Source organism: Oncorhynchus mykiss, chromosome 13 (assembly GCF_057628025.1).
Source record: "Oncorhynchus mykiss isolate SJ-2025 chromosome 13, ASM5762802v1, whole genome shotgun sequence".
NCBI lineage: Eukaryota > Metazoa > Chordata > Actinopteri > Salmoniformes > Salmonidae > Oncorhynchus > Oncorhynchus mykiss.
In genome coordinates, this window is record NC_143034.1 from 23,767,501 (window position 1) to 23,795,232 (window position 27,732).

A 27,732-nucleotide genomic window follows, 5' to 3' on the forward strand; every position below is an offset into this window, starting at 1 on the left:
CATTGTATTGAAACAAGAGTCAAGCCCTGTTCTCATATTCTATGTCATTGATGATTTAGCCTGGATTCCAGGCCTCCTCTTGTACCTTCCTTTAACTGAGACTATTGAGGATGCGGCTGTTTATACTGGAGGCTGGGTTAGTGTATATGAACATCCCTGAAGTGGCTGGTATAGAGTGTCAGTCTGACAAGTTTCTCCACTTTATGGAGGAGATCTCAGACGCTTAGCAGAGATAGATGGGTCAAGATGGGGAGATGGATGTGAAAGAAGTATTACTCACACTCCCAAGGTTGTTTGAGGTAAATTGACTTTAACTAAACTTCTCCACTCCGCACCAGCTCTTTCTCTCTCTCTCTCTCTCTCTCTCTCCCTATGGGCTCCAACCCCCTATGCCTCCTGCAGTAGGTAGCATATGCTCTTCAGTCTTCGCTAGTGTTAAACCATGCCAAGTTTCCCTGTGAATAAAAAAAAGAGACAGAGGTGAGGAGAAAGCTGGAAGTGGTTTAGTTTCATGCATGCTTGATTCTTCCTCACTTCCTCACTGCGGCCTTGAATGCACTTTTGTGCACTGCAGAGTGCAAGAGTGTTTTATCTTCCTCTGTAGACTGTAGACTAGAGCAGAAAGGGGACTGGGCTGGTGGAGAGATGTTATGGATGTTGATGGCCTTAAGCGCAGTGATTGAATTTAAATTATTATGACGCAGGAAACTTGAATTGTAGGGTGTAGAAAACAAACATACTATTATGACATCATTTGATGTGTGTGTGTGTGTGTGTGTGTGTGTGTGTGTGTGTGTTCTTAGTACACTGTATGTATAATGTATTTGTGTACACTGCATACCTATGTTCATCACATGATTATGTTGGGTGGATGGAGGTGCAGTTGAATCAATACCATAAACATTCTGTTAGTTCTGCAGCTACTTTAGTTTCTGCCCTATACCCAGTGGGTATGTTTCTTTAGTTTCTGCCCTATACCCAGTGGGTATGTTTCTTTAGTTTCTGCCCTATACCCAGTGGGTATGTTTCTTTAGTTTCTGCCCTATACCCAGTGGGTATGTTTCTTTAGTTTCTGCCCTATACCCAGTGGGTATGTTTCTTTAGTTTCTGCCCTATACCCAGTGGGTATGTTTCTTTAGTTTCTGCCCTATACCCAGTGGGTATATTTCTTTAGTTTCTGCCCTATACCCAGTGGGTATGTTTCTTTAGTTTCTGCCCTATACCCAGTGGGTATGTTTCTTTAGTTTCTGCCCTATACCCAGTGGGTATGTTTCTTTAGTTTCTGCCCTATACCCAGTGGGTATGTTTCTTTAGTTTCTGCCCTATACCCAGTGGGTATATTTCTTTAGTTTCTGCCCTATACCCAGTGGGTATGTTTCTTTAGTTTCCGCCCTATACCCAGTGGGTATGTTTCTTTAGTTTCTGCCCTATACCCAGTGGGTATGTTTCTTTAGTTTCTGCCCTATACCCAGTGGGTATATTTCTTTAGTTTCTGCCCTATACCCAGTGGTATGTTTCTTTAGTTTCTGCCCTATACCCAGTGGGTATGTTTCTTTAGTTTCTGCCCTATACCCAGTGGGTATGTTTCTTTAGTTTCTGCCCTATACCCAGTGGGTATGTTTCTTTAGTTTCTGCCCTATACCCAGTGGGTATGTTTCTTTAGTTTCTGCCCTATACCCAGTGGGTATGTTTCTTTAGTTTCTGCCCTATACCCAGTGGGTATGTTTCTTTAGTTTCTGCCCTATACCCAGTGGGTATGTTTCTTTAGTTTCTGCCCTATACCCAGTGGGTATGTTTCTTTAGTTTCTGCCCTATACCCAGTGGGTATGTTTCTTTAGTTTCTGCCCTATACCCAGTGGGTATATTTCTTTAGTTTCTGCCCTATACCCAGTGGGTATGTTTCTTTAGTTTCTGCCCTATACCCAGTGGGTATGTTTCTTTAGTTTCTGCCCTATACCCAGTGGGTATGTTTCTTTAGTTTCTGCCCTATACCCAGTGGGTATGTTTCTTTAGTTTCTGCCCTATACCCAGTGGGTATATTTCTTTAGTTTCTGCCCTATACCCAGTCGGTATGTTTCTTAAGTTTCTGCCCTATACCCAGTGGGTATATTTCTTTAGTTTCTGCCCTATACCCAGTGGGTATGTTTCTTTAGTTTCTGCCCTATACCCAGTGGGTATGTTTCTTTAGTTTCTGCCCTATACCCAGTGGGTATGTTTCTTTAGTTTCTGCCCTATACCCAGTGGGTATGTTTCTTTAGTTTCTGCCCTATACCCAGTGGGTATGTTTCTTTAGTTTCTGCCCTATACCCAGTCGGTATGTTTCTTAAGTTTCTGCCCTATACCCAGTGGGTATGTTTCTTTAGTTTCTGCCCAGTGGGTATGTGGGTATGTACCCAGTGGGAACGTTTGGGGATTTCATTCTCGTCACTAGCAAGGTCCATTTGCTTTCTGCCGGTTGAGTTTTGCTTCACAGGGCAGGTAGGAAGGAATAAATTAAGGGAGAGGAGCGGGTTGGAAGGAAGAAGAGGGGAGGGAGGGAGGGAGGGAGGGAGGGAGGGAGGGAGGGAGGGAGGGAGGGAGGGAGGGAGGGAGGGAGGGAGGGAGGGAGGGAGGGAGGAGGCTCAGCTTGGAGAGAGCTTTCACATTGGATGTTTGGACTGAAGGGGTGGGCACAGTCCTGTTCCTACTCTATCTCTCCCTCTGCTTCTGTCAGTGTGGAGGGGAGTAGAGAGAGCACACACACACATCCAAACACACACACATCGAAACACGCACACTTTCACACTATCACTGTGGACAGAGTAGAAGAACACACAAAGGAAGAGCCAGAGAGGAAGTGGAGAGACCATGTCAGGGCTTACCGGGACAGACCTCGGATTACACCACGCATCACACACACTGTCGGGACCAGAGCAACAGCATTATGAGGACAAGGGGACACTGTGAGGACAGGGTCATGGTTTATTAGGTCACTGAGACTGGAGAATGTCTAATGTGACTAACCATTAGTTGACCGTTAGTTGACCAGGTGTGTGAAGTTTAAAGGACTCATGGCAGCACCAACTACACAGCCACAGGAGCCTATGAAGGTGAGTTTGAGATTGACCAATGATGTACTCCTTCATCACCTTCCTTTTTTATTATTTAGAATGATTTGTGTACATTATTACTCATTATATTGTACAGAATTGGGTGTTAATGTCCTTACAGAACATACTGGCTCATTTCGGCTGAGTAACTTTTCTCACTGAGATTTTAATGCTTGATCATAATGAGATTTGATTGGTTGATTATAATATCCAGAATTGTAGGCTTTACTTGTAATTCGTTGCATACAGATACAATTGGTCACCGAGAATAGTGTTTTTTAAATTATATAATTAAATAACATTTTGCTGTGGAATTAAAAATGATACCAGAAAATGTAATTCTGGGTTTATGCCGGGATAGTGTCTGACAGGTCTGGCTTGTATTTATTGCGGATGAATTTCCCCATGGGTATTAACACCAGCGAAACGTGGCGAGGTCCTTGACTCCGCTAAATTAATTGAAGGGAGGAGCGGTTCCCTCGTTCCCTTGGCGCGACAGACGAGTGCAAAGTGCATCCGGGCTGTTTTTCCTTCGTTCCGCATGAGCGCTCGAGACAGACAGGGAGGAGAGTAGATGATGGCCCGGGTTTGAAATTGACTTGACAATATTTTTCTATGTGGACTGGCCATTCTCAACATGTTATAGCTGAGGAGTGACACTTTTTGTTTCACTAGCTGTCAAAAGTTGTATCGTTTTTTCTGACTTCGACCAGTCTTTGTTTTGCTTCACTGGCAAAAGTTTCATAGGTTGTGAATGATGGTAAATGTCTGACTACTTGAAGTTATAAAAACCTGCTGGAAAAAGGGGGACATTTGCACTGCTCCTTCATCCAAAGGCACTGAACAAGCTGACAAGGGGCCAGAGAGGGATGGTGATGAAAATACTAAATCTAGCTGTCAGAAGTTTTATTGGTTGTAATGGTGGCAAATTCTTGACTACATAGAATCTTTAAAAAACTACAGTTGTGGAAGAAGGGTTCAGGGCAAAGCTCCCTCACCCATAGACAGTAAACAAGCTGGCAGGGGCCAAGGGAGGATGTTGATTCAAATACAAAATGGGAGAAGAAAAGAGAGAAAGATAATACATAATGTGATGGTGACAGCCACAGACAGCGCAACACTGATACAGGCACCGTCAACAGTCGTGCCAAAGGGCCAAACAACCGAGAGAATCAGATTGCAGGAGTGTCGAACTAAGCGAAACAGAACTGCCGGCCTGCACTTTTAAATGAAAAAAAAAAGGGTACTTCTTGAGGATATCTTTCAGAAGAGAGATCTGTAATTCTGACCATTCACCACATTGACTTGGCCCTCAATTAAAGCTACATACATCCAACCCACTAGGAGAAGAAAATGTTCATCTTTACTGTCCCCCAAGGGGATGTGTCGTCACAATACTGTTGTATAAAATAGATGCTTACACTCAGGGGCGCAACTCTCACTGGGGCATGTCCCCCCCCCAACATTCTGCGTTTGCATTTTTGTCCTCCCAGTTTTATCATTGGAATGTGATACAAAACGAGGCAGCGGCGTACTTTAGGACCATGCGGACGCCTCCGAGTAGGCTGTTTAGAGTGTTTATCGGATTGGGTAAAAAAAATATATGATACAAAATAAATGATGATAATGATGTCCCCCCACTTCTGAAACCAAAGTTCCACCCCTTATACTATTAAACATGTAATTTACATCTACTACATCTACTAACAAACAACAAAAAGACCCCAAAAAGAGGTACACGGTCTCAATACAGCAAAGTAGCCGGTTTAAGGTTGAACAAAATCCTTTCAGCCTGGATGCGCCTGAACAATTCAGGCGGGCGTAGGGCAGCTGTTGAAAGGCCCTACTACATACCTAAGCCCCTGTTCTTTTACTTCAATAGAACAGTGTTTTCCTTCTTTCTTTCCTTTAAACATAGTTTTTCTGTGAATCAAATTTGCCTTCATTTTGGTTTGGAAGTGTAAGGTTCTGTATTTATTTTCTTAGTCAACCTCGTGTTCTGTTTCGTTGTGTTCTTGAACGTAGCCCTGTTTCTTCGTGTTCTTGAACGTAGCCCTGTCTTTCATTTTTGTTCATTGATTTCACCTGTGTTAGTTACTCACCTGGTCTCATCAGCTCCTTATTTAGTTCAGTTCATTCTGTTTGTGCCTTTGTGAGGTATTGTTTGTTCTGACTCTACTAAGCATGCTCCTAGCTCGTTTGTGAGAACCAGTTATAGCCTTCAGTCCTAGTTTTGTTTCTCCTGCCTGTTAATGACCATTGCCTGCCTTTGACCACGATTCCTGCCTTCTACGAAGGCCAAATAAACACCTGCCGTGCTCTGTGTGGGAATCTACACCTTTTCTCCCTGAGTATTCATTACAGGAAGACTGTTCCACTTCACTTGTCCCCTCAGCTTCTTCTTAGCATAAAGTAGGATTTGAGAGATATTGGCCGTGTGTGTGTTGATCCCCAGGGAAAAGGAATCCATGGACCAAACGCACATTTCATCAATGACTTGTGATCCCTACATCCTCATTCAAAACTGACCATATAGTACAAGACCCCTAAAGATGTAGGATCTTCATTTGATCACCCTTTGTGGCTGAGAATTTTTAGGACTACTGTATACTGTACACAGGTCAAGTATTTGAAATTATTTCAACTCAAGAGGAACCAGTTTGCAAAGTGTCGTGACTATCAAAGAGATGGGGCCTAGTTCAGCTGTCCTCAAGTCAAAATGTGACACTATATAAAAATGTTAATAGTTTGTTTTTAAATGCCATGCAATGGAGCGTTATAACAGCCTCTCCAACCTAAACTCAAGTGTTCCACTGCAGCATATACTGTATCGTGTGTTGGAGGATGGCAGGATCTCTAGAATAGGACATCCACCATCAATATTCAATATATTACCATTAGACCGGTAAGCTAGCATCTTCTATTCTCAGCCCATTCATTTGGAATGCCTGGAGCTAGCCACCGGAGGATTGCAGCCGAGGAAATGTGCTTTGCAGCCTCCAATGAGAATTGATTACATCCAATGTCCGGCTCAGACGCACTCAATGCCTGCTTTAAATATGGACCATTACCTTCCTCTGTCACATCTGATGTCTGACTGCACAGTACAATGACGTTCTATTTGGGTTATTGATTCGTAAAATCCTGACTGCTATTCAAATGTATTGATGATTGATATACAAATCTAATGAAGGATGATTTTCTTGTTGTGTAATTCCTGAGACCTAATGGACTTGTCAATAGTTCATCAAGTCAGTTTTGCTTCTTGGCTGAGATTAGTCCTAGTCAGGAAAGAAGAGATTGAGGTGCATTTAATAAATCCATTGAGGTTCCTTTTAAAAAACGGTTTGTTGTCAGTTTTGCTCCCTTGGCTGCATTTCTATTAGTCATGATCTGGGATGTAAACAAATTACCAGGGGACAGATGAGAGGTGCATTTATGGGTTGATGTGGATAATGTTCTTTAGGGCATACGTTTTAAATGATTTTACAATGGAAAACAAGTATTTGTGTCGAATTCACTAGGGCACACCATATCTAAGTATTTGCAACAGAAAACAAACATTACGTCTGTTAACGTCTGTTTGCTGCCATAACGTCTGTTTGCTGCCTAATGAACACAACCCTGATTTGATGTGTTGTGTTTGTCTCTCTGTCTTTCGGTCCCAACAGAAGTCCACTTTAGTCATCCATATTTCATTCTATTTTCTTCCATTTGGTGTCTAATGATCATGATGTGTGTTCCTCCCTGTCTTCCAGTCTCAGCAGAAGTGCATAGCCATCTTTGCTCTGCTGTGCTGCTTCGCTGTGCTGGTGGCTCTCACCTTCTCCGCTGTAGACGTCTGGGGGGAGGACGAGGATGGAATCACAGAAGAGAACTGTAACAGACACTGTCGGTAAGAGGTACAGGAACTATAATAAAGGAACCCAGAACCAAATACTTGCGCTAGCTAAATGAAAGTCATTACAAAGGTCCAAAACAGTCAGCAGGGCTACCTATCTGTAACAAGTAAATCCACACGCCTACAACATTGTTAGAATTGACAGGAGTCAAAATCTTCCAAGGCCCTAAGATGCTTTCATAAACATATGTCTTAGATGTCTGCATCATCGATTTCAGAGATCTGAAATTATGTACATGATTTTTATGATTGAAACTGTATGCTTTCTCAACAGCATTGTCCTTGTGGAGAACATTCCGGAGGACCTCCCCCTTTCCGTAGATGGTACAACCCACGTGCCCCTCTCCACAGGTCTCAACAGCCTGTTGGACCAGGCCAAGCACTCAGTGGAGGTGGTATCTCCCGTCTGGAACCTCAACTCATGGGACCAAGAGACATGGCCCAACTCTGGCAAACAGGTATCATGTAACAATAATGCCACTCCTTCATCTTCATCTTATTCTACTTCTTCTTCTTCTTCATCATCATATATCGCAAACTATAAAACTATGGACCGTTCTACAAATGCTCTACTTTGGCAAAGTGCTATTCCATTATATCAGCATTGCGCCCAGCAGCAGAAATTGATACTAAGCCACACAAAACCTGCAACAGTCTTTGGATAAGGACATTCACCGAGCAGAGGGAATAATAACAGTCATACTGTACATATCCTTTTATGTCTCAGGGCCAGCTCCTGTTCCAGAGACTGCTCAACCTCAAGATTCGGGAGGTTAAATTGAAGATTGCCAGCAGTCTCACAGACTCTGCTGAACTGCAGAAACTAACAGAGCATGGTAAGTGACACTTCATTCATATCACTCCACATAATATTTAAAAACAGCAATGTGTTATTCATTGATGGCCTATAGTACTGTGTTTGCCCAATTATGCATACAGATGTAAGAGCTTAATTGAATAACTATTTTGTTGTGGAGAATTTTCCTGCAGAGCAGAAATGCAAACTTGTAGTGCATTTGAGTTTTTAAAAGGCTTCTAAAATTGATCATTTCCACATTGAAAATTCAGACTTGATTTGGCCTAACAAAAAATATATCAACCCCTACAAAAATGTCCATTAATTATAATCCACATAATGATTCAAATTTCCTCTTGCTGCAGGATTATTTTCCTGCTGTAGCAAACGTCCTCAAATTTAGACCCTACATCTGTAGGCTACAGTGTCTCATATTTATCTTAAGGAAAGCAGATACAGCACTTTATATAACATTTTGTCATACCCGTGGTATACTGTCTGATATACTACCGCTGTCAGCCAATCAGCATTTAGGGTTCGAACCACCCAGTTTATACAACATTTTATACAACATCCATCACTGTATGAGCTCCACTCTCACTCCTTGAGCTCTCCGGCAAACTTGAGTCCACAAGGTCAAACAACATGAATGTGCAAATGGATCCAACTTAACTGCTTCCTTGTCAAATTGCCTCCTGCCTCCAAGGCTGCCTGTATGTCTTTCTGTCAGCCACAGGCCACATTGGCCTTTCTTCTCGAATGTGGCCGTGATTTAAGGGGCCAATAGAAACAGGGCTTTAGAAGCCTAAATGTTTGTCTGGAGGTTGTGCCCTTCAGCAAGGTGCTTTACTGCTCCCTTCTGAACTGCTCCTGGGGTTCTACACTGAGGCCGTCCCTGTGCTTCCAATCCCTTGGAGTTGGGCTGATTAAGCAAAAAGACCCATTTCCATTCTCTCCAAGAAAATGGACAATAAAGTATTCTTCTTCCCTGACTTCATTTTCCCCCTGCAGGTGCCGAGGTTCGCTTTGTGAATATGTCAGCTCTGACCAGAGGCGGACTGCACTCCAATTTCTGGGTTGTTGATAGGAAGCATGTGTTCATTGGCAGTGCCAGCATGGACTGGCGATCACTGTCCAAGGTACCAGTTCTAGACTAGGGTTTCCCAAACTCGGTCCCGGGTCCCCCCTGGGTGCATGTTTTGGTTTTTGCCCTAGCACTACACAGCTGATTCAAATAGCCAACTCATCATCAACCTTTGATTATTTGAATCAGCCGTGTGGTGTTAGGGCAAATACCAAAACGTGCACCCAGGGTGGGCCCCAGGACTGGGTTTGGCAAACCCTGATCTAGTCCATTAGTGATTAGAGAAGTGATTACCTGGCACTTTCATGCCGTAATGCCAGCTGGTGGTAGAACTCCCATTGAATGTAATTAACATATTGGCCAATGAGGAGTCAACACACACACACACACACACACACACACACACACACAGTGCAAGACAACAGAAATCTACACACTCTAGCAGAAATGTCAGCAGAGAACAGAAATTTCTCAAGGTCCTGTACATGCAATAATGAGCTGTCAGCAGTCTTTGTCAGCTGAAATAAACAGGTATATAGTCCACAAACACTGAAACAAACAATGTTTTCATCAGACAAGTATTCACTTATAGTGCACATAACTAGTGTGTTTGAGGAGTCTCTCAGCCGTCCAGTCAACACACTCATTCTCCCTTTAATAACCAGACTGTCAACCACATTGCCTCTTCCTCTCCCTCCGTCTCTTCTCTGCATCTCTCCACAGAGGAAGGAGTTGGGGGTGCTGGTTTATAACTGCAGCTGTCTGGCTATAGACCTCCATAGGGTCTTCTCCTTTTACTGGCAGCTCCAGTACAGAGACTACGTCCCTTCTATCTGGTCTAAGAGAGTCACGGCCCTCTACGGCAAGGACAACCCCGTAACGCTGTACCTCAATGATACAGAGGTTACCGCTTATGTGTCGGTGAGGATTCTTTGTTATGTACTGTGTATTACATAGAGTAGATTAGGGGAGGCTGGTGGAGGGAGGAATCGGAGTACGGGCTGCGTTCCATTTCTTCCATCCCAGGCATTACAATGAGCCTGTCCTCCGATGTATAGTGACACCAGCCACCACTGGTCTACAAACCATAACATTGTCTTGCTATAGGAGTTTTGGAGTTATGTTTTTCACTCTTGTTGAAATGGAGTAGAATAACCCTTACTAACCCTAATCCTAATTTACACTAATTTACCCTAACCATAGCCCTAACTAACCCTAACCAAACCTAACTAGCCCTAACCCTAACCATAACTACCCACAATCAGTTTTACTAGACATATTATTACTTGACCATGCAGCTGATATTTACAAAAGGTTCTTGTACCCTAGAATGTCCTGAACTAGATGGACAAAATCTTTACAAAACGTTATGACACCCATAACAGATTGCTTTATCAATTATTAAACCGACACCCATCCGGGTGATTAATCATGTAAATGTTACGCAGAGAAACAAATGAAACGTCTCCGTTGGACGCGTCAGCGTCTAATTTGACAGTAATGAATCTCTCCATCCCCCTAGGGATGATGTGTTGATCAGCTACAGAGAACACATTCATCATCGTAACAGGAAGTAATGATGGTACGGCGTCCTACTGTGATGCTGCTGTTGGCAAAACCTTGCCCTCCTCCTCTGCCTCCGCTCCCCTCCGCTCCCCTCAGCTCACTTCTGACAATGACGCATGTTGGGGTTATGTCCGTCCTCGTTTCGCCCGCTACTCCCCCCCCCCCCCACGTCTCAGACTATGTTAAGTATTGATACTGCTTAAAATGTAGGAAATGGGAAATTGGAAAATAACCTTTGTTTTGAAAGTGTGAAATACAGGCTAAAAGGCTGTCACATAGAAGGCAGTAATAAAGTGAAGCTATGAAACGCTGAAGCTCTACTTATTGAAACAGTTGACTGTCTTTAATATAACCTGCAATCAAAACAAGTCAAATTGAATCATTTGAATGTGTGTTCTCATCTTGATTATGATTCCTTTCTTGGTTCCTTCCTTCCCTCCTCAGACCTCTCCTGACCTCTTCTGTCCAAAGGATCGGGCCAAGGACATAGATGTCATACAGCATGTGATGCAGGAGGCCAAGTTGTTCATCTACATCTCTGTCACAGACTACCTTCCCCTACTCACCAGAAGGTCTGGAGGGTCTTTAGTTTCAAGGTGATGCTTCCTAATATCCAATAATGAGCCTATTCATCTTTTCACAATGTGCTCATTATAGTGGGACCAATGACATAATATATGTCATACAAGCTGTAGCTATACCTTCTGCAATCTGCAATCTGAGCGCAGCCGTAGTTTGCATCTGTGCCTTGATTTATGAATTTGAGAGCCCAAACCCTCCGCTTTGTAGCAAACCAAGTGGCAGGGGTGCCATTGGCTGAAACACACATGAAGGATTGTGGCTCAACGTGTTCTTCTAACACCCTGTGGTCCTCTGCTGTGCATCTCATTTCCTGTGACTTTGTGACCCTTCCATCGACACAGATACTGGTCTCCTATCGATGAGATGATACGTGAGGCTGTGGTCCTGCGAGGGGTCAAAGTTCGCATGCTCATTAGTTTCTGGAAGCAGACCCACCCGCTCACCTTTAACTTCGTGATGTCCCTCGAGTCACTGTGCATGGAGCTGGCCAACTGCTCCCTAGAAGTGGTGAGTGAATGAAAAGAAAGACTGTGAAAGGCCTATTAAAGAGATGTACTGTATATTACACTCCAAAATACCACGTACTGTAGCTGGTTTTACACAATCAAGGGTGTGGGTGATTTCATCTCGACATTAGAGTACTTTTGACTACTTCTAAAACTTCTAAAAACATTGATCTTGGACTGTAATATTCCTTTCAGAATAAAGTGGCTCAGGAATTCAGATGCATGATGGCTCATAGAGTTTTAAAGCAACTTGAAGCCGTACAGTGCACTAGCATTGCCTCTGTTGCGGTGGATATCAATTTGGTTTTATGACTTTAATCTTCTATTCCTGCAGAAGTTTTTTAGCAGGAGAGAGCAGATGGCTAATAGTCAACCAGGAGTCAACCACAATAAGTACATGGTGACCGACAGTGCTGTGTACATAGGTCAGTGATCCAGATGTCACTGGGAATCTACTGTATCATTGATTATACAAAAATATTGATACGGAGAAGACATATTATCCTTTACTCTTAAACCCCCTACCCACACACACACACACACACACACACATTTTGGAGATTAGCAAAGGTTCCAACCACAATTCAGCACTCCCTAGAGCTAGTTTGGAATGCAGTACCTTGCTCATGGCACAATGGTATGATATCTGATGTGCGTTGCCTCTATTTCCTCAGGTAATCACGATTGGGTGGGGAGTGAGTTTGTCTATAACGCTGGGACCGGACTCGTCATCAAACCAACACAAACTCTCAAGGAGAGGGGCGCCACATTCCTGGAACAGGTGAAGGCTGTATTCGAGAGAGACTGGCATTCGCGCTACGCTAAAACCCTACAGGCCAGTAACAGGACTCCAGAGGGTAGCAAATACAGGAACCTCCACAACAACCAGAGGTCAAGAGTCTGACGGATAACAAGGAGGGCAAAGAGACCTGGAATGAGTCTAACGACCCCTATTAATAAACTATCAGCACAACTTTCCCTTTAACTTGTCATGAAACAAGGGTGTATTCACTAGGAACTAAACTGACGCAAACAGGCCGAAAGGGGGTGGGACCGAGTTAAAATTGTCCAATATGAAACTCTCGTTTTCGTAGCAAAAATGTTTCTGTTGCAAAACGTTTTGCTGCGGTTTGCTGTGGTGCGTACTAATGAATGCACCCCATGTTTGATGACGGCCAAATATGGATTACCCCGAAGATGCACAAATCTGGTTATGTGGACCATTATATGCACTATTATACGCATGAGCGGCATGGAGGTCGAACATAAACGACTATTCTAATGGTGTCATTTCTTTCAGGACCTCTACATTTACACACACTGAAGTATGTATGCATTTTGTATTGTCTGATTATGCATTCAGTTTGACAAGAATACCTCAGTATTTTAACCTTTTCTAATAATCTATATAACCACTAAAAAAATCATAGTAAACATAAAATGCTTTACCTTAATTATATTTCACATGCTTACATGGAGACGACCTCTCTTTCTAGACTTATTGTCATATAAACAAATTACAATATAACTGGTAGGATGTTACCTGTGTGCAATTGCATGGCATGCCTTTTGGGGGAACTGCCAAAATGCCCAGCGCCCCCCCCCCCCCCCCCCCCCCCTCCTCCTTCTCAGTACACATACACGCTCAAGGAGAAGAGGATAATTTAACCTAGAACAGAAGAATATCATTATACAGAAGCCAGTAGGCCTATGCAAGTAGGAATGATTCATTAACATACATGGAATGTACACTATATTTATGATATATTTATGATACAGTTTCGCCTTGTTGATTCATAATATAATGTGAACTTATTTTATACTTGACTGTAATAAAAACGATACCTCATCCTTATTTCCACTGTTCTGAAACAATTCCAACCGGAAGTAGCAGAAAACAAAGGATATAATGGCCACCACTTCGGCCTAGTAAAGGGGAGAAGTGTAGGAAAATGAACCATGGGGCTTACTTTTCCCATCAGGGCTGTTATTCCCATCAGGGCTGTTTTTTTTGTTTGTTTTTTTGGGGGGGGGACAGTTAACTTCATGCCTAAAATCTATGTTTTATAATGCTATTCTACACATTTTGTCATGAGGCTATGAGAAAATGTTGCAGTTTTAAAGTAAATTGCCTACTATTTACACATTTTGCCATGAGGCTGAGAAAGAATTCAGCAGTTTATAGATAATTTCCTGCAATTCTACCGATTTTGCTATCATACGCTCCTCCCCCCCAACAAGAAAAAGTTGTGTATGATAATTTGGTTGGCGGCCCCCTGGAGATCGGGGCCCAGGGCACGTGCCTTGCGTTCGTGCCGGGCACCACATGAAGCAACATCAGGCGTGTGGTAGTACTTATTTTGAACACATGATGGTGCTATAGTATTATATTAGATATCAAATGGCTCTGGGTTGACACTGTGTAAATGGATTCAATGAGAGATGAGGATTACTTTTTCATGTTCAGTTAGTTGTATGTTGACCGCAAAGTTTGATATCAACATTTTTAGTAAGTTTTATTATAGACTATTCAAGTTGAAATTACAGCCTAGGCTTAGTCGTGTGGTAAATTGTTATAAACATGTAATGGGGCCTATCGTTTGATAGTTTTTTCCCCTCAACTTGCATTATACAATGTTTTGCACTTTTTCTGTCCAAATTATATTTTGTTATAAGGGAATAGCCTTTATGTAGCCTATGGTGGTGATATGGAATGGGAAACGTGCTTTCCATTCCTGCTTCTTCTAGTGAAGAGTTGCGTGGCTTTAGCATTATCCCTGTGTTGTTTATGGTCGCTTTGTGATGAAAAAGGACCTGCCCCTCCCAGCGATGATGAGAGGAGGGGATGGAGAGGGTGGGGTGGGCGGGTGCCGTTGTCAGGGCAACAGATTAAGGTCAAAGATATTTTAGACAGCTCTATTAGCACTTTTTGCTCCTGCGGATTAGCACCAACTCAGGATTATTTGACATGGGTGGTGGCATCAGGGATGTGCGATGGTTTGACTGAGGTTAGTGTGTTATCAGTCTCGTTTTGTCATGACACAGATACGGACCGGTGCACAGATACGATGTATTCAGTGAGAGATCATTGTAACTTTTTTTGCACACTTAGTGTAGCTACTTTCCCGGCACTGCGTCACTCGTAGGTTGAGTGTCCCGCAACAGAACGTCAAATTGTAGCTGGTGGATACTGATACGCGCGTGCATGTGTTTTTGTACGGGAAAGAGAGTGAGGAGTGGAGAGAAAGAGGGAGGTAAGGTTAGGTATGTGCCACCTGACTGCCTGCAGATGCCTTTGCAGCAGCAGGGAATGGATCTTCCAAGGGATGTAGGTGACATAATACATTTGCGGGGGAAATGCCAATGGAATTTTTTTTGAACAATGCGTGTCCACGGCTACATATCGACATCTTTTCAAAACAAATGATGTAGCATGTTAGTTTGTGTACTAGCGACAAAAGTGCGTACGGGGTTATTATGCAGTCTCACTGCGGCTGCAGCAGGGAGCTACTTGAATTCTCAAATAGTTTTACTAAAGCGACGGGATCTTTGCCGACCACAAGAAATGCTGCAGGCTTTCCCACGGTGACAGTGGCTGTGTCCTGCGTTTCATTCACCTCTAGGGATAGGACGAATGTTTGAATAAAGAGTGTTCTCTGTTTATCAAGCAAACGATCTCTCTTTTGACGTCTACAGAAGTCATCATCAAATCCAATATGCTTTGCTGAATAAGGATCGATCAATCATCAAGGACACCGATCAAGATGGCAAGCGAGGTTTTTCTTCCCCATCTGGAGCAATTTATGCTCAGCCCGCTTGTCATTTGGGTAAGTACCCTTCTGCATGTTAAAAATGTAGCTATGATAAATGTCCGTGGCGTTGATTTTCCTATTAATAAGCAAATCATTCTGTTTTTTTTTATTTATTTTTTTAGGTGAAGACATTTGGGCAAAACGATGCGAACATGACATTGGATTATTCCGAGTTACTGGATGGGGTCATTTTGAACAAGATCATGATTCAAATGTAAGTTTAGTCTGTTTTTGTTTTGTTTAGTTGCACATTTTGCCCTATGCACTGCAGCCAATAAGGAAGTTGGCTCTATGCCGGCCTGGTGTAGCCTAATCCAAGCCAATGAGCAGCACTGTCCAGATAAAACAGTTAGTGTAGCTGGAATTTGACACATTTTGACCCAGTAGCCCACGTCAATGATTGGCTTATCACCCGCTTCTGTTCATCTGACCGCAAGCTACAGTGTTGCTCACAATGTTGCTGTGATCATCCATGCTAATAAGGAGAGACGTTACATAATAATAGGATATTTAACTTGGTTGTATTTTGACTATAATCTGAGTGCCAGTTTCTCTGCTATCATGCTAACTCCTTGTCAGTAGTGGTCATGTTTGGTGTGACAATGACATCAGTGGAGTTAAGAACAGATCTGGGACCAGGCTGTTTTGACACCATTTTGACTCCATTTTGACTCCATTCTGTACAAAGTGATATAACACTTAACTTGTTTGTACTCCAGTCCTCTCAGAATTTAGCTGCATTTTAGGAATGCTATTTTTAGAACTCTAAGTTGTGCTGGGTCGGTCAGGGTCATTCTGCCTGAAATTTTGTGTTTTCAGAATGAAGTTGTGTTCTTGTCTGTTTCTGCGTGTTGGCTAGTGGATACAGCTGTTACTAATACAGCACAGAGCTGCTGAAGTTCTTGTTAACTAGATGCTGTCACTCACTTGCGCTGAAGGAGTTCATTGTTGTCTGTCTGTCTGTCTCGGTCAAGAATATGTACTGTAACGTTTCTAATTGGTTTCCAGAAAAGGTTGAGTCTGAGTCCCAGATCACTTCGTGCCGTCTTTCCAGGTCCCATTGCTGATGTGACAATGACGGCGACGAAGTTGACAAGACATTACGAAACAGATCTGGGACAAAATAGGTCCATAACCATCAAAGTCTTAAAGGAAGTCTTCAAGAGCTTACTGAGTAGCTTATTGTTGGGGTACCTTATGGCTGGGAGAATTATCATCATCACCCACCTAATCATCACAAACTGATGTCCCCTCTGACAGACAGTCATCAGTGTGGCGGGGGGGGTTTGTTAGACCCAGGCTGTCCAATGAAAAGGCACTATAACCCCATAGAACAGCTTTTATTATGGGTAGACATAGCCTAGTTCTGAACCCGAGGTACATGCCTTTTTGGGTGTGTAATATCCATTTCTAGGACTAATGTGTTTTGTTTGAAGGGACCCAAATAACTAGAGGTTCAAACAAATATACATATCCTGTCTTCTTGGGGATAAGAGCGTCTGTCACAGTCTGGCTAAAAAACAATACACCTCACACACACACACACACACACACACACACACACACACACACACACACACACACATACATACATACACACACACACCACACGCATTAATTACACACACTCACATACACACACACACAATGCTGGGGCATGCCGGTGGGTTAGGTTTAGGATAATCCCTTGGATTGCATGGAGACCCTCTGGATTAGGGGCTTGTTGATAGTGTTTAGTTTTATGTGGAGAGCGAGACAGATGGCAGGGAGGGAGACAGTAGTGGCTCAGAGACCTACAGGAGACTGTGGGGTCATCCTCATTAGGGCTCACAGTAGTGAAACATTTTGCAACGGGAATCGAACATATGTGTTTCTTATTGGACCAGTTCAGGTAGTCCCTCCCTGTTTTGGAATGTTTGCTTCCATTTTCTACCTAATGAATACAGCCATGGACAGATACCAGGGTACATCCTACCTGTCACAGGAGGCTGAGGCCAAATAGGTTTAGGTCACTGTGTCAGTCAGATTGCCAGTCGTTGGGGAAATTGAAATGGCTGGGAAGGGAGTGGATGAGTGAAGGGAGGGCTCTTTTAGGTGCTAGAGTGGAGTGTTGCTAGCCTGGTCCCAGATCTGTTTGTGCTGTCTTTCCAACTCGCACGTGTCAAGGACCATAGGAGTTAGAAAAACTGAGCAAACAGATCTTGGACCAGGCTAGAGTGGAGCAGGCTGATGCTATGGCTAGAGAGCAGCTACCATTTGGCTGTGAATTCATCACGCCATGAGCCTGACAGAGGGAATGATGTAATGGGGCAGAAAAAGAGGGAGAAACAGAGAGAGCTAGAAGCAGGTTTGATGGGAGTTAAAGCCAAATTTAGTCAGATGTACTATATCTTTATAGCACCTGGCTTACCACATAACTCACCACCTCTTTGGCTGTAGAAATAGCATCTAATACATCTTAGAAATAGCATTTATATTTAATGTCATTTCATTTCCTTCAGAAATCACACGGGTAACACTTTACCATCTTTGTGGCTGTAGCTGAAATACGTTGTTGTAATTAAGTTGCTATAACGTTATTATAATGTTTTCATTCTCCCCAGAAATCCCAAAGCGACTCTTCAGAGCGTCAACAAAGTGAACAACGACCCCAGTCAGAGGATTCTGAACCTGACCGTTCTCATCCGTCAAATCAAAACCTATTACCTAGTGAGTTACAGTTATGGATGTTCCCACCATTAAACATTCCTCCCTTTTATACTGTGTGGAACATTTGAGTTTGAAAGATTGGCAAGTCAAACCACATTCATTCTAGGGAAGGGACACGCGCACACACACACTCACAGTCTCAAGAAATGCATGATGGGAAGGGTTAATACCCTCTAAGTGAGGAGAGCAGCTCTCTGCACATCTGGTCCACGGCCCTGGCCTGATCTGGTCGGCCACCAGGCCACCCACCAGACTGTCAACCAGGCTCTTCTTAAGACGACTGCCCTAAATATCACCACATCCATCATGTAAACATCTGTTCCATCAGTGTGTGTCGTTAGGTAGGCTACAGTAATGCCTGTGCCATCAGTGTGTGTCGTTAGGCAGTCTACAGTAATGCCTGTGCCAGACCTACAAGGCTTTGGAATGACCCATTTGGGTGGGATCACGACAGAGAGCGAGAGAGTCCCTTTCAGTCACGACTGTCTATCTGTCTAATGCTGCGGTTTGGATGTAAAAACAGAGCAATTATACAGACATAAGATCAGTAGGGATTGGGAAATAGAGAATTAAGGTTTTCTTCCGGTGGGTTAGAATATATAGTACAGTGTGAATGTGTGATAGCCCCGAGACATACTTTATATTGTTATATTTCCAGTAAGGAGATCATTTTGAAACCGAATGTATGTAGCTAGTTTGTTTGTATGAAACACAATTATTCTAGTGTGTATTTATTTACAGGGCATGCATTTGTACAAACCCTCATCACACAGCACACACAGTGTGTCATTACAGTACATCATCTAGAAAAATACATGAAGACTGATAGTCTTTTGAAATGATATTGTCGTAGTTTATACGTAAAAGGGTCTGTGGTGTGTTTACCAGCAATCTACTTTCCCAAGGGTTTGATTTGGATTCCGGAGGGAGAGTTCAATCACTTCTAATTCTTGCTCAGCAAAAAAAAAAAAGCAGGAAAGAAACACCAAGAACAATCAAGATATCTAATGAATTCCCCTCAGAATTCCCTATGGGCCCCGGTCAAAAAGGAGTGGATTGAAATTTGGGAGGTATGCTAAGATGGCAAATGAAGACGGCAGCTCTCCTCTCTCTGCAGTAATGTAGGCTACAATGCTTGATCAAGAGATCAAATGGAGTCTGTTTCCCAGACACTATCATTTCAGGACAGATTCAAATTCTGTCATATTTAAACATAATTATTTTGGGATGGAATTGGCCTAGTTTGTGTTAGTCTTAGATTTGTGCATTTTGTGACAGGATTTTTAAAGCTATATTATTTTTTGTCATATTCAGCTGCAATGTTGCAGCTGTAATCTCTATGTCAAATTGATCCAAGTCTTATTTTGTGTGTAGTGCACCAATCACTGGTTGAAGAGATGATTTTATCTCAACTCTGCTATAAACCGCAGTCAGAAAAATTGACTTCACTTCATAATCAGATTTTAGCTCGAGGGGGAAATCAAAGTGACCCCAGAGCCCAGTCCCTTGAACATTCCTCACTGGAAATGGGTCGCGGTCACTGGAAAAATTTACTGGTTGGTTGGATGGCAGTGGTTGATTTTACTGCATCACAGCTGCATGGCTCGCCAGACTGGAACTCTCTTACTAGGGACTTTACTAATTGTTTCCTGAACTGAAGAGGGGGCCTGGTTTTCCCAATGGGAAATTAAACACTGCATTACACATTCACACCACATTAGCCTAGCTAGCCACTGTAGCGACCAACAAACAGACATGGGTTCAAATAGTATTTAGTGTCTTTCCAATACTTTCGCTGTGCTCGATTGAGCTTACCCTGGAACCAATGGAATAGTCCCTAAAGTGCAAACCCCTCCCACCTGGCACTCGACGCAGGCTAAATAAAATGTGCTACATATTTGAAAGAAAATACAAAATATTTTATTTGAACTCCGGGTCTGGTCAACAATTCCCCAGACTGGAAAGTGCCTTGGCACCACTGGCATTATAGGCTGAAAGGTTTATGTATAAAGAACCACCAAAGAAACTGGCCATTTCTTACAGCCATTCTGGTCCCTCTCCGTCTGTTGGCACCAAGTCGACATATTTAAATGCCTGACTATACAATCCCAACCCTACTCATTCAGATAGCATTGGCCAGATCCCAACAGTGTTTTTTTTGTCCTCCTGTCTCACTCTTTCGTTGTCCTTTTCTGTACCCATACTCCCTCTTTCATCCCCCCTTTTCTCTCTTTCCTAGGAGACTCTGAGGCAGCTGATCATGATGCCCTTACCCAGCGTGTTGGTGCTTGGCAGGACTCCTCACTGTGGTGTGTTTACCCACCATGCCCACACCGTCTTACATTCTGTTGAGAAACCCAAAGAGATAACAGTACACCCTTTGAATTCTACCGGTGGCCGTTGAATTCTATAACTACAGTAGTACTATAGTTCCACAGATGTAGCATCTTGATTTAATCACCCTGTTGTTGCCGGAAATGTCAAACTTTTATTGTATTCAATGTTTAAAAAGGCTTTTAAAGTTGGTCATATCCACTTAAAATGTCCGACTTGATTTGCCCCAACATTTTTATCAACCCCTACAAAAATGTTCATAAATTATAATCCACACAATAATTCACATTTCCTGTTGCTGCAGGATTCTTTTCCTTCTATGAGTAAGTGGTCAAATGACGAACGTACCTGTAGACTTGGTTTGCCAGTCACACACGTCTGTTGAGAGACTAGAAATACCAACTGTATCTGTGCTGCATAGTTAAGTACAGTTTGTAAGATGATTGACACCATCTTAGCGTTTGCAGTATCATCCTTCCATTTGTTGTCCATGACATACCATGACATAATATAATTATTCAAATGAGTAAACTGAACTCAAACCAGACCAGTTAATTTGCAATGCTGCCCTATAAATTGACCTCAAAACTCTTATAAGACAGACTTTGAGGGCCTTCGCTGTCTGTATCTTCAGCAGATGTGTAATTCAATAGCACACCATCAGTCTGATAGATGTGCTAGCCTTGGTGACAGGCTCTGGCCTGATGAGTGACCCAAATTCACACAGCAGCCTGCATCAAGTTAGACTACATCTGAATCTCCTTTAATCTGAATTTAATGTAAGGGTTGTATTTTGGGGGTTTTCTCCTCAGAGCAAAGTTTGGAGGAAATGAAGAAATTACTTCTTCTCTTATTGGGATGTGCTGTCCAGGTAGGAGGAGTTGGAGGGGTGTGTGTAGTTGTGTGTCACTGTGTGTGTAGTTGTGTGTGTTTGCTTGCTTTTATTTGTCTGAAATTCAAATGGAAAGATGTTGTTTTAGCTGGCTCATAATTGAGGATTTGAGGGGGACCCCTGTTTCACCTCACCAACAGGATGTCCGTCCCCCAGGCTAGGCTACACACACTCATTAAGACCCTAATCTACTATACCCACTGTGTGTTTTCAGTGTGAGAAGAAAGAGGAGTACGTCGAACGCATCCAGACCCTCGACTTTGACACGAAAGCAGCAATAGCCGCTCATATCCAAGAGGTAGAGTATCTCGTTCCACGTTGCGCTTGTCCCTGGTCTGTGCGTGACAATGACAGCAGTAGAGTCGGCAAGACAGATCTGGGACTCAGGCTAGCTTGTTCCACATTCAGTAACATGCATGTTTCTCTTATGTGGAAGTATTAGTCATCGAGGCCATGATAAGGGCAGGCTAGCCATTTGCAAACTGTTTATAACAACATGCACCAAACTGTGTTGTGATTTAAATAATGATCCTTTTAAAAAAAGCATTACAAACATTCATTTTACAATAATCCATTAAAGGTCCTATATAACCACCAGGCTTTTAGTAATTAACAACAACATAATAAACCCATTTGGCATGTGTAAATACATTTTACATGTGGGTGGTCCCGGGAATCGAACTCAATACCCTGGCATCACAAGCACCACATACCAATTGAGCTACAAAGGACTACATGGTTAGCTTTTATATCACATTTATCCCACATGTATTTATTTAGGAGCACATTGTATTTAGTTCATATTAGAAATTACGTTATTATTTCCCCCAAGTAATAGAAGTTCACATGGAATTTAAGGTCATAGGTCATTTTGTAATTTTTATTAGGATCCCCATTAGCTAACCCCGTAACGCTAGCTAATCTTCCTGGGGTCCAACACCAATTAACAAGACATTACAAACAATCACAATCAAGTCTTCACAAACATTCAACAAGTAGACAATACAGACAATTCAAATACCTGACAGGAAACACATTTAACATTCAGTTGATGCTTTCTATTTCCTGTCCAGTCATATGGTCTATCACATTAGATGTTATTTTATTTTATTCTTGAAGGTGGATTTACTTTTTGCCTGAGAAATATGGATTGGTAAAGAGTTCCATTCAGCTATGGCTCTATATAAAACTGTAGAGTTAAGGCGATTTGTCCTTGGGTTAGGTTGTTTTAGCTGCCCTGAATTTGCCTGTCTGGTTTGGTGGTTATGCGTGTTGTTAGTATGTAATAACTGGACTGAAAAATGCAGTATGTTTTTAAAAAATAGAACATTCCTAAAGAAAATCAGAAGACTGGATAGTAATTTGTTTTGAACGTGAAGCCATGAGAGATTCTGATGCATTTGGATAATATTCATACGGTTAGATCAATGAAGAGAATCTGGCTGCCCTGTTAGGAGCCATTTGGATAATTTTTAGATCTTTCTTTGCTGCAGATGACCATATAACTGGACAGTACTCTAAGTGTGATAGGACCAGGGATTGACCATGTAACTGGACAGTATTCTAAGTGTGATAGGACCAGGGATTGACCATGTAACTGGACAGTACTCTAAGTGTGATAGGACCAGGGATTGACCATATAACCAGACAGTACTCTAAGTGTGATAGGATCAGGGATTGACCATATAACCAGACAGTACTCTAAGTGTGATAGGACCAGGGATTGACCATATAACTGGACAGTACTCTAAGTGTGATAGGATCAGGGATTGACCATATAACTGGACAGTAAGTGTGATAGGGGACCAGGGATTGACCATATAACTGGACAGTAAGTGTGATAGGGGACCAGGGATTGACCATAAAACTGGACAGTACTCTACGTGTGATAGGTTCAGGGATTGAATCACATGATTCAGTGTGCTAGATGTTACATACTCTGAACAGGTCACGAGCAATGCAAACTAAATGAAAAGGCTTTCGGATTCCCCAGGAACGAATACCAAAGGAACGTTCTAGCACGTGTTGTCTTGTCTGCGTGACAACAATACACAGTGTTCTGTCACTGTTACACAGCACGATCATCAAGCGCTTATTGGGTACAGTGTGCAATGAAAAATGAAAAACTGGCATTGCATTGCCAGTCTTCCATTGTAGCCAATCTAGTCACAGAGGCACTCCTACTTGGTTGCCAATAACATGGTCCAAACATTGTCATTTGAAACACATGTGCTGGGTGTTTCGCAACATTAGAGGATGTGTCTAATAACACACATAGATGCTGCTAAAAGACCTGCACAATATTTCACTATACTTGACTACACACACTAACATGTTTTTAGGGTAATTTATTATGGAGTGGTACCTATGTACAGTATCATTCCACGTACTGCTTTGAGGTACATATATAGGGAGAACGGAGTGAATGGAATGGCGTCAAACCATGTGTTTGATTTATTTGATCAAATTCCACTCGTTCTGCTGCAGCCTTTACCACGAGCCCGTCCTCACCAACCTACGCTGCTGTAAATCATTGTGACCGCAACTCTCTGTTCCTCCCTGTGATTGGTCAGGTTACCCACAGTCAGGACAGTGTACTGGACCTCCACTGGCTGGAGGCCAGCGAGCTCTGTGCTGAGGACCTGGAGACCCTGTTCAGGCGCCTGGTGGACCAGAGAGACACACAGCTGGAGGTAGGGGGTTATAAATGGGTTATGGAGGGGTTATGAAGGGTTATGAATGTGTTATGTTATCCTTATGTAGGCCTGGTGGGCCAGAGAGACACACAGCTGGAGGTAGGGGGTTATAAATGGGTTATGGAGGGGTTATGAAGGGTTATGAATGTGTTATGTTATCCTTATGTGGGCCTGGTGGGCCAGAGAGACACACAGCTGGAGGTAGGGGGTTATAAATGGGTTATGGAGGGGTTATGAAGGGTTATGAATGTGTTATGTTATCCTTATGTAGGCCGGGTGGGCCAGAGAGACACACAGCTGGAGGAAGGGGCCACTGTTGACACACTGCACAGTGTTTATAGGTTTGACCTTGCTGAGTCATACAAGATATTGCTGTGCCATAAAATTCTGTAATTTGACGATAATGTATTTCAATGGAATATCTTTGAGCATTGTCTTACTAGGCTTTTATAGCAGTAGTTACTGATTGACTTTTTATATTGATCTGTGATGAAATGGAGGAACTTGAAATGGAGGAACTTGAAAGGGAGGAAGTTGCACTTGAAATGACAGGTGAAGGAGTGTCATTTCCTGTCCTATTTTAATCTTTCCTCCCTCTGTTCTTTTCTCCTCCCCACCCCAGACTATTTTAGAGCTAATGCAGGAGAGAGAGTCCACCCCGTCACCTTCTCCGCCCAGCGCCCAGTCCCCCAGTGACTGTCCCAGCATGCAACAGCAGGCGGCCTCCCACCAGCACCTGTCTGTGGAGCTGGCCGACTCCAAGGCCAAGGTCAGACGGCTGCGCCAGGAGCTGTGAGTAGTCAGATAAGGACACTCCCAGTCCCAACCCTCCCACTCAGTGGTCATAAAGTAACCTGGGCATGACAATGACAGCAATGGGGTTGGCAAGACGACATAAACAGATCTTGAATGCAGGCTAAGCATAAATGTATTTGAAAGGCACAATCTGTCATTTCAACAGTAATGCAGTACTGCTTCAGGACTTTCTGAGTCATCTTCCACCCAACTGCTCATTGTGTTTAGAGGATACATATGTCATTTCCCTAACCCAGCGTTAGAGGATATACTGTATGTAAGCCTTCTTTAAATACCTCAAAAGCACCCTAGGGCACCTTAATTCCTTGTTTTATATTCTGTACATTTGAAATAGCATGAATAAGACCAACTCGTTTTTTAAGAATTAATTGAAAGCAAATTCTGTAAGTGCTTTTTTTTTTTCTCAGGTTGTCTCCACATATGTTTGGAGGTTAAACAGTTGAGCTGGGAGACAAGGCAAACGGTCGAGAGAGAGAGAGAGAAAGAGAGAGAGAGAGAGTCTTCCTGAACGGATACAGGAGAAGGTGTCTGGGGATAGTTTGGCCCAGATTCTCTCCCTGGCCTGCCTTGGCATGAACCTCCAGGGCCTTGCATCGCCATTGTCCCACATTCGCCCTCTGCCACCCCCCAGACCTGATTCAGCCCTCCATCTCTCCTCCTCTTCTCTCTTTTATCGCTTTCATTGTCTAACTGGGATATGCTGACTCAAGCCCCCAGACTGACAGCAGTATCCTCATAATGCAACCCAACACTATCTGTTCTGTCCCTAGAAATGCTTTAGGTTGTAGTGCATACTTGATGTCAACAAAGTGATAGGTTTGTGAGAAAACATGTACGAGAGAAGCTTTTCTCCTAGGGTTCTAAAAAATAGTAATGGATGGGATGCCGTAGTACTGGCCAGTATGTTGCTACTTCCCAGAGAAACTGGGGGTGGAGGAAGTGATGGTCTGCGTGCTGCAGTGTGTGGTGGAATGTGGCCAAGCAAGCAGGAGCCAGGCATCCCATATCTGCACTCTTTAAAAAAAAGGGTCCCAAAAGGGTTCTACAGGGAACCAAAAGGGGTTCTTCAAATGGTTCTCTTATATAATATTAAATTGAACATGTTAAATGTCTTCTCCAAGAGCTGTATATAATGGCTGTATGACTTGACCTACTGTATCTGTCTGAGTGGATGGGGGGTAGAAGTCGGGACTGTGCGTGTGGCGTGCATGCGTTTGTGCGGCATCATTAAGAAAAGCTCTGCATACTTACACCATCCCTCTCCATCTCTTTCCCTCCCTCCCTCCCTCCCTCCCTCCCTCCCTCCCTCCCTCCCACTCAGAGAGGAGAAGAGTGAGCAGGTACTGGACTGTAGACAGGAGCTGGAGAACATGGAGGCTGAGTTCAACAGGATTCAACAGGAGGTAGAGAGAAGTGACGCACGCACACACACACACACAGACACACACACACAGACACACACACACATACACGCACACAGACACACACACAGACACACACACATGGACCTCCTCTCTAACCCTCAGTAACATGACACACAGTATCCTTACTGCTATCAGAGATTATTCAGATGAATGTACACTGTGCTTTAGTGTAGATAAAGCCTTAGTGTTTAGCTAGTGACAGTTTTCTACAACAGTACGAAAGCTGCAGCTTGATCTCCTGAGTTCCTAAATCTGTTTTCCTGAAAGGAGAAAGAGAGATTTCCTATTTATTTCCATGCCTAAAACATGGTTCTACATCAACTGGGTTACATGGTCAGGGAAACCTCTCATACATTCAGTGAAATTCAAAGACTTTAATCTTCAAAAGATAAACACAGTGTAGATAGTTTTGTTTAAACTGTAGATTTATTATAAGGCAGGAGCTACTTCCCAGCATTTTCCTCTCCCCACTTGAGAGAACTTTTGCCGTATATTTACCTCACGACGGTGTCCCATGTATGCTAAAACCCTTTCCCGTGTCGGTGTCCGTATATTTACCTCACGACGGTGTCCCATGTATGTTAAAACCCTTTCCCGTGTCGGTGTCCGTATATTTACCTCACGACGGTGTCCCATGTATGTTAAAACCCTTTCCCGTGTCGGTGTCCGTATATTTACCTCACGACGGTGTCCCATGTATGCTAAAACCCTTTCCCGTGTCGGTGTCCGTATATTTACCTCACGACGGTGTCCCATGTATGTTAAAACCCTTTCCCGTGTCGGTGTCCGTATATTTACCTCACGACGGTGTCCCATGTATGCTAAAACCCTTTCCCGTGTCGGTGTCCGTATATTTACCTCATGACGGTGTCCCATGTATGTTAAAACCCTTTCCCGTGTCGGTGTCCGTATATTTACCTCACGACGGTGTCCCATGTATGCTAAAACCCTTTCCCGTGTCGGTGTCCGTATATTTACCTCACGACGGTGTCCCATGTATGTTAAAACCCTTTCCCGTGTCGGTGTCCGTATATTTACCTCACGACGGTGTCCCATGTATGCTAAAACCCTTTCCCGTGTCGGTGTCCGTATATTTACCTCACGACGGTGTCCCATGTATGTTAAAACCCTTTCCCGTGTCGGTGTCCGTATCAGAACTCTGTGTTGCTAGCGGAGGCCCGGTCAGCCCGTACGTACCGTGACGAGCTGGATGCCCTGAGAGAGAGGGCCACCAGGGCTGACAAGCTGGAGAGCGAGGTGGGACGATACCGCGAGAAGCTACACAACATGGAGTTCTACAAGGCCAAAGTGGAGGTACGGTAGCGTACGGAGAAACACATTCAATACTCAGACTATAGCATGATAAACAGCCACAATGAAAACAAAATGCGGTTTTACCTTCAAATGTGCATTTTGTCCACTGTTAAATTTATATCAGAACGTTTCAGAATGCAAAGCACCACAGCTACTAATATTTCAAATCAATTGTTAAGGTTTTACAAATGACTGTTATCGCACTTTGCAA

The 27,732-nt window shown here is 43.2% G+C and overlaps 2 protein-coding genes across 4 annotated transcripts in view; both read left to right on the plus strand.

Moving 5' to 3' along the window:
- The window catches only part of LOC110485740 (inactive phospholipase D5), a 19,068-nt gene extending 5,696 nt beyond the window's left edge, over positions 1–13,372 (plus strand). The window contains exons 3-11 of the mRNA XM_090194324.1: positions 6,848–6,984; positions 7,265–7,448; positions 7,718–7,826; positions 8,798–8,925; positions 9,594–9,791; positions 10,881–11,032; positions 11,360–11,525; positions 11,859–11,949; positions 12,199–13,372. Coding sequence (XP_090050450.1) covers positions 6,848–6,984; positions 7,265–7,448; positions 7,718–7,826; positions 8,798–8,925; positions 9,594–9,791; positions 10,881–11,032; positions 11,360–11,525; positions 11,859–11,949; positions 12,199–12,428 — 1,395 coding nt within the window. The 3' untranslated portion in view covers positions 12,429–13,372. The remainder of the gene's footprint in view (positions 1–6,847; positions 6,985–7,264; positions 7,449–7,717; positions 7,827–8,797; positions 8,926–9,593; positions 9,792–10,880; positions 11,033–11,359; positions 11,526–11,858; positions 11,950–12,198) is intronic.
- A 1,174-nt stretch (positions 13,373–14,546) lies between these two features.
- LOC110487292 (girdin) overlaps positions 14,547–27,732 on the plus strand; it is a 31,009-nt gene continuing 17,823 nt past the window's right edge. For all 3 annotated transcript variants that reach the window (XM_036940399.2, XM_036940400.2, XM_090195808.1), the window contains exons 1-10: positions 14,547–15,351; positions 15,459–15,550; positions 17,940–18,045; positions 20,285–20,354; positions 21,192–21,250; positions 21,486–21,569; positions 23,845–23,964; positions 24,590–24,759; positions 26,105–26,186; positions 27,363–27,521. In XM_036940399.2, coding sequence (XP_036796294.2) covers positions 15,289–15,351; positions 15,459–15,550; positions 17,940–18,045; positions 20,285–20,354; positions 21,192–21,250; positions 21,486–21,569; positions 23,845–23,964; positions 24,590–24,759; positions 26,105–26,186; positions 27,363–27,521 — 1,005 coding nt within the window. In that variant the 5' untranslated portion in view covers positions 14,547–15,288. The remainder of the gene's footprint in view (positions 15,352–15,458; positions 15,551–17,939; positions 18,046–20,284; positions 20,355–21,191; positions 21,251–21,485; positions 21,570–23,844; positions 23,965–24,589; positions 24,760–26,104; positions 26,187–27,362; positions 27,522–27,732) is intronic.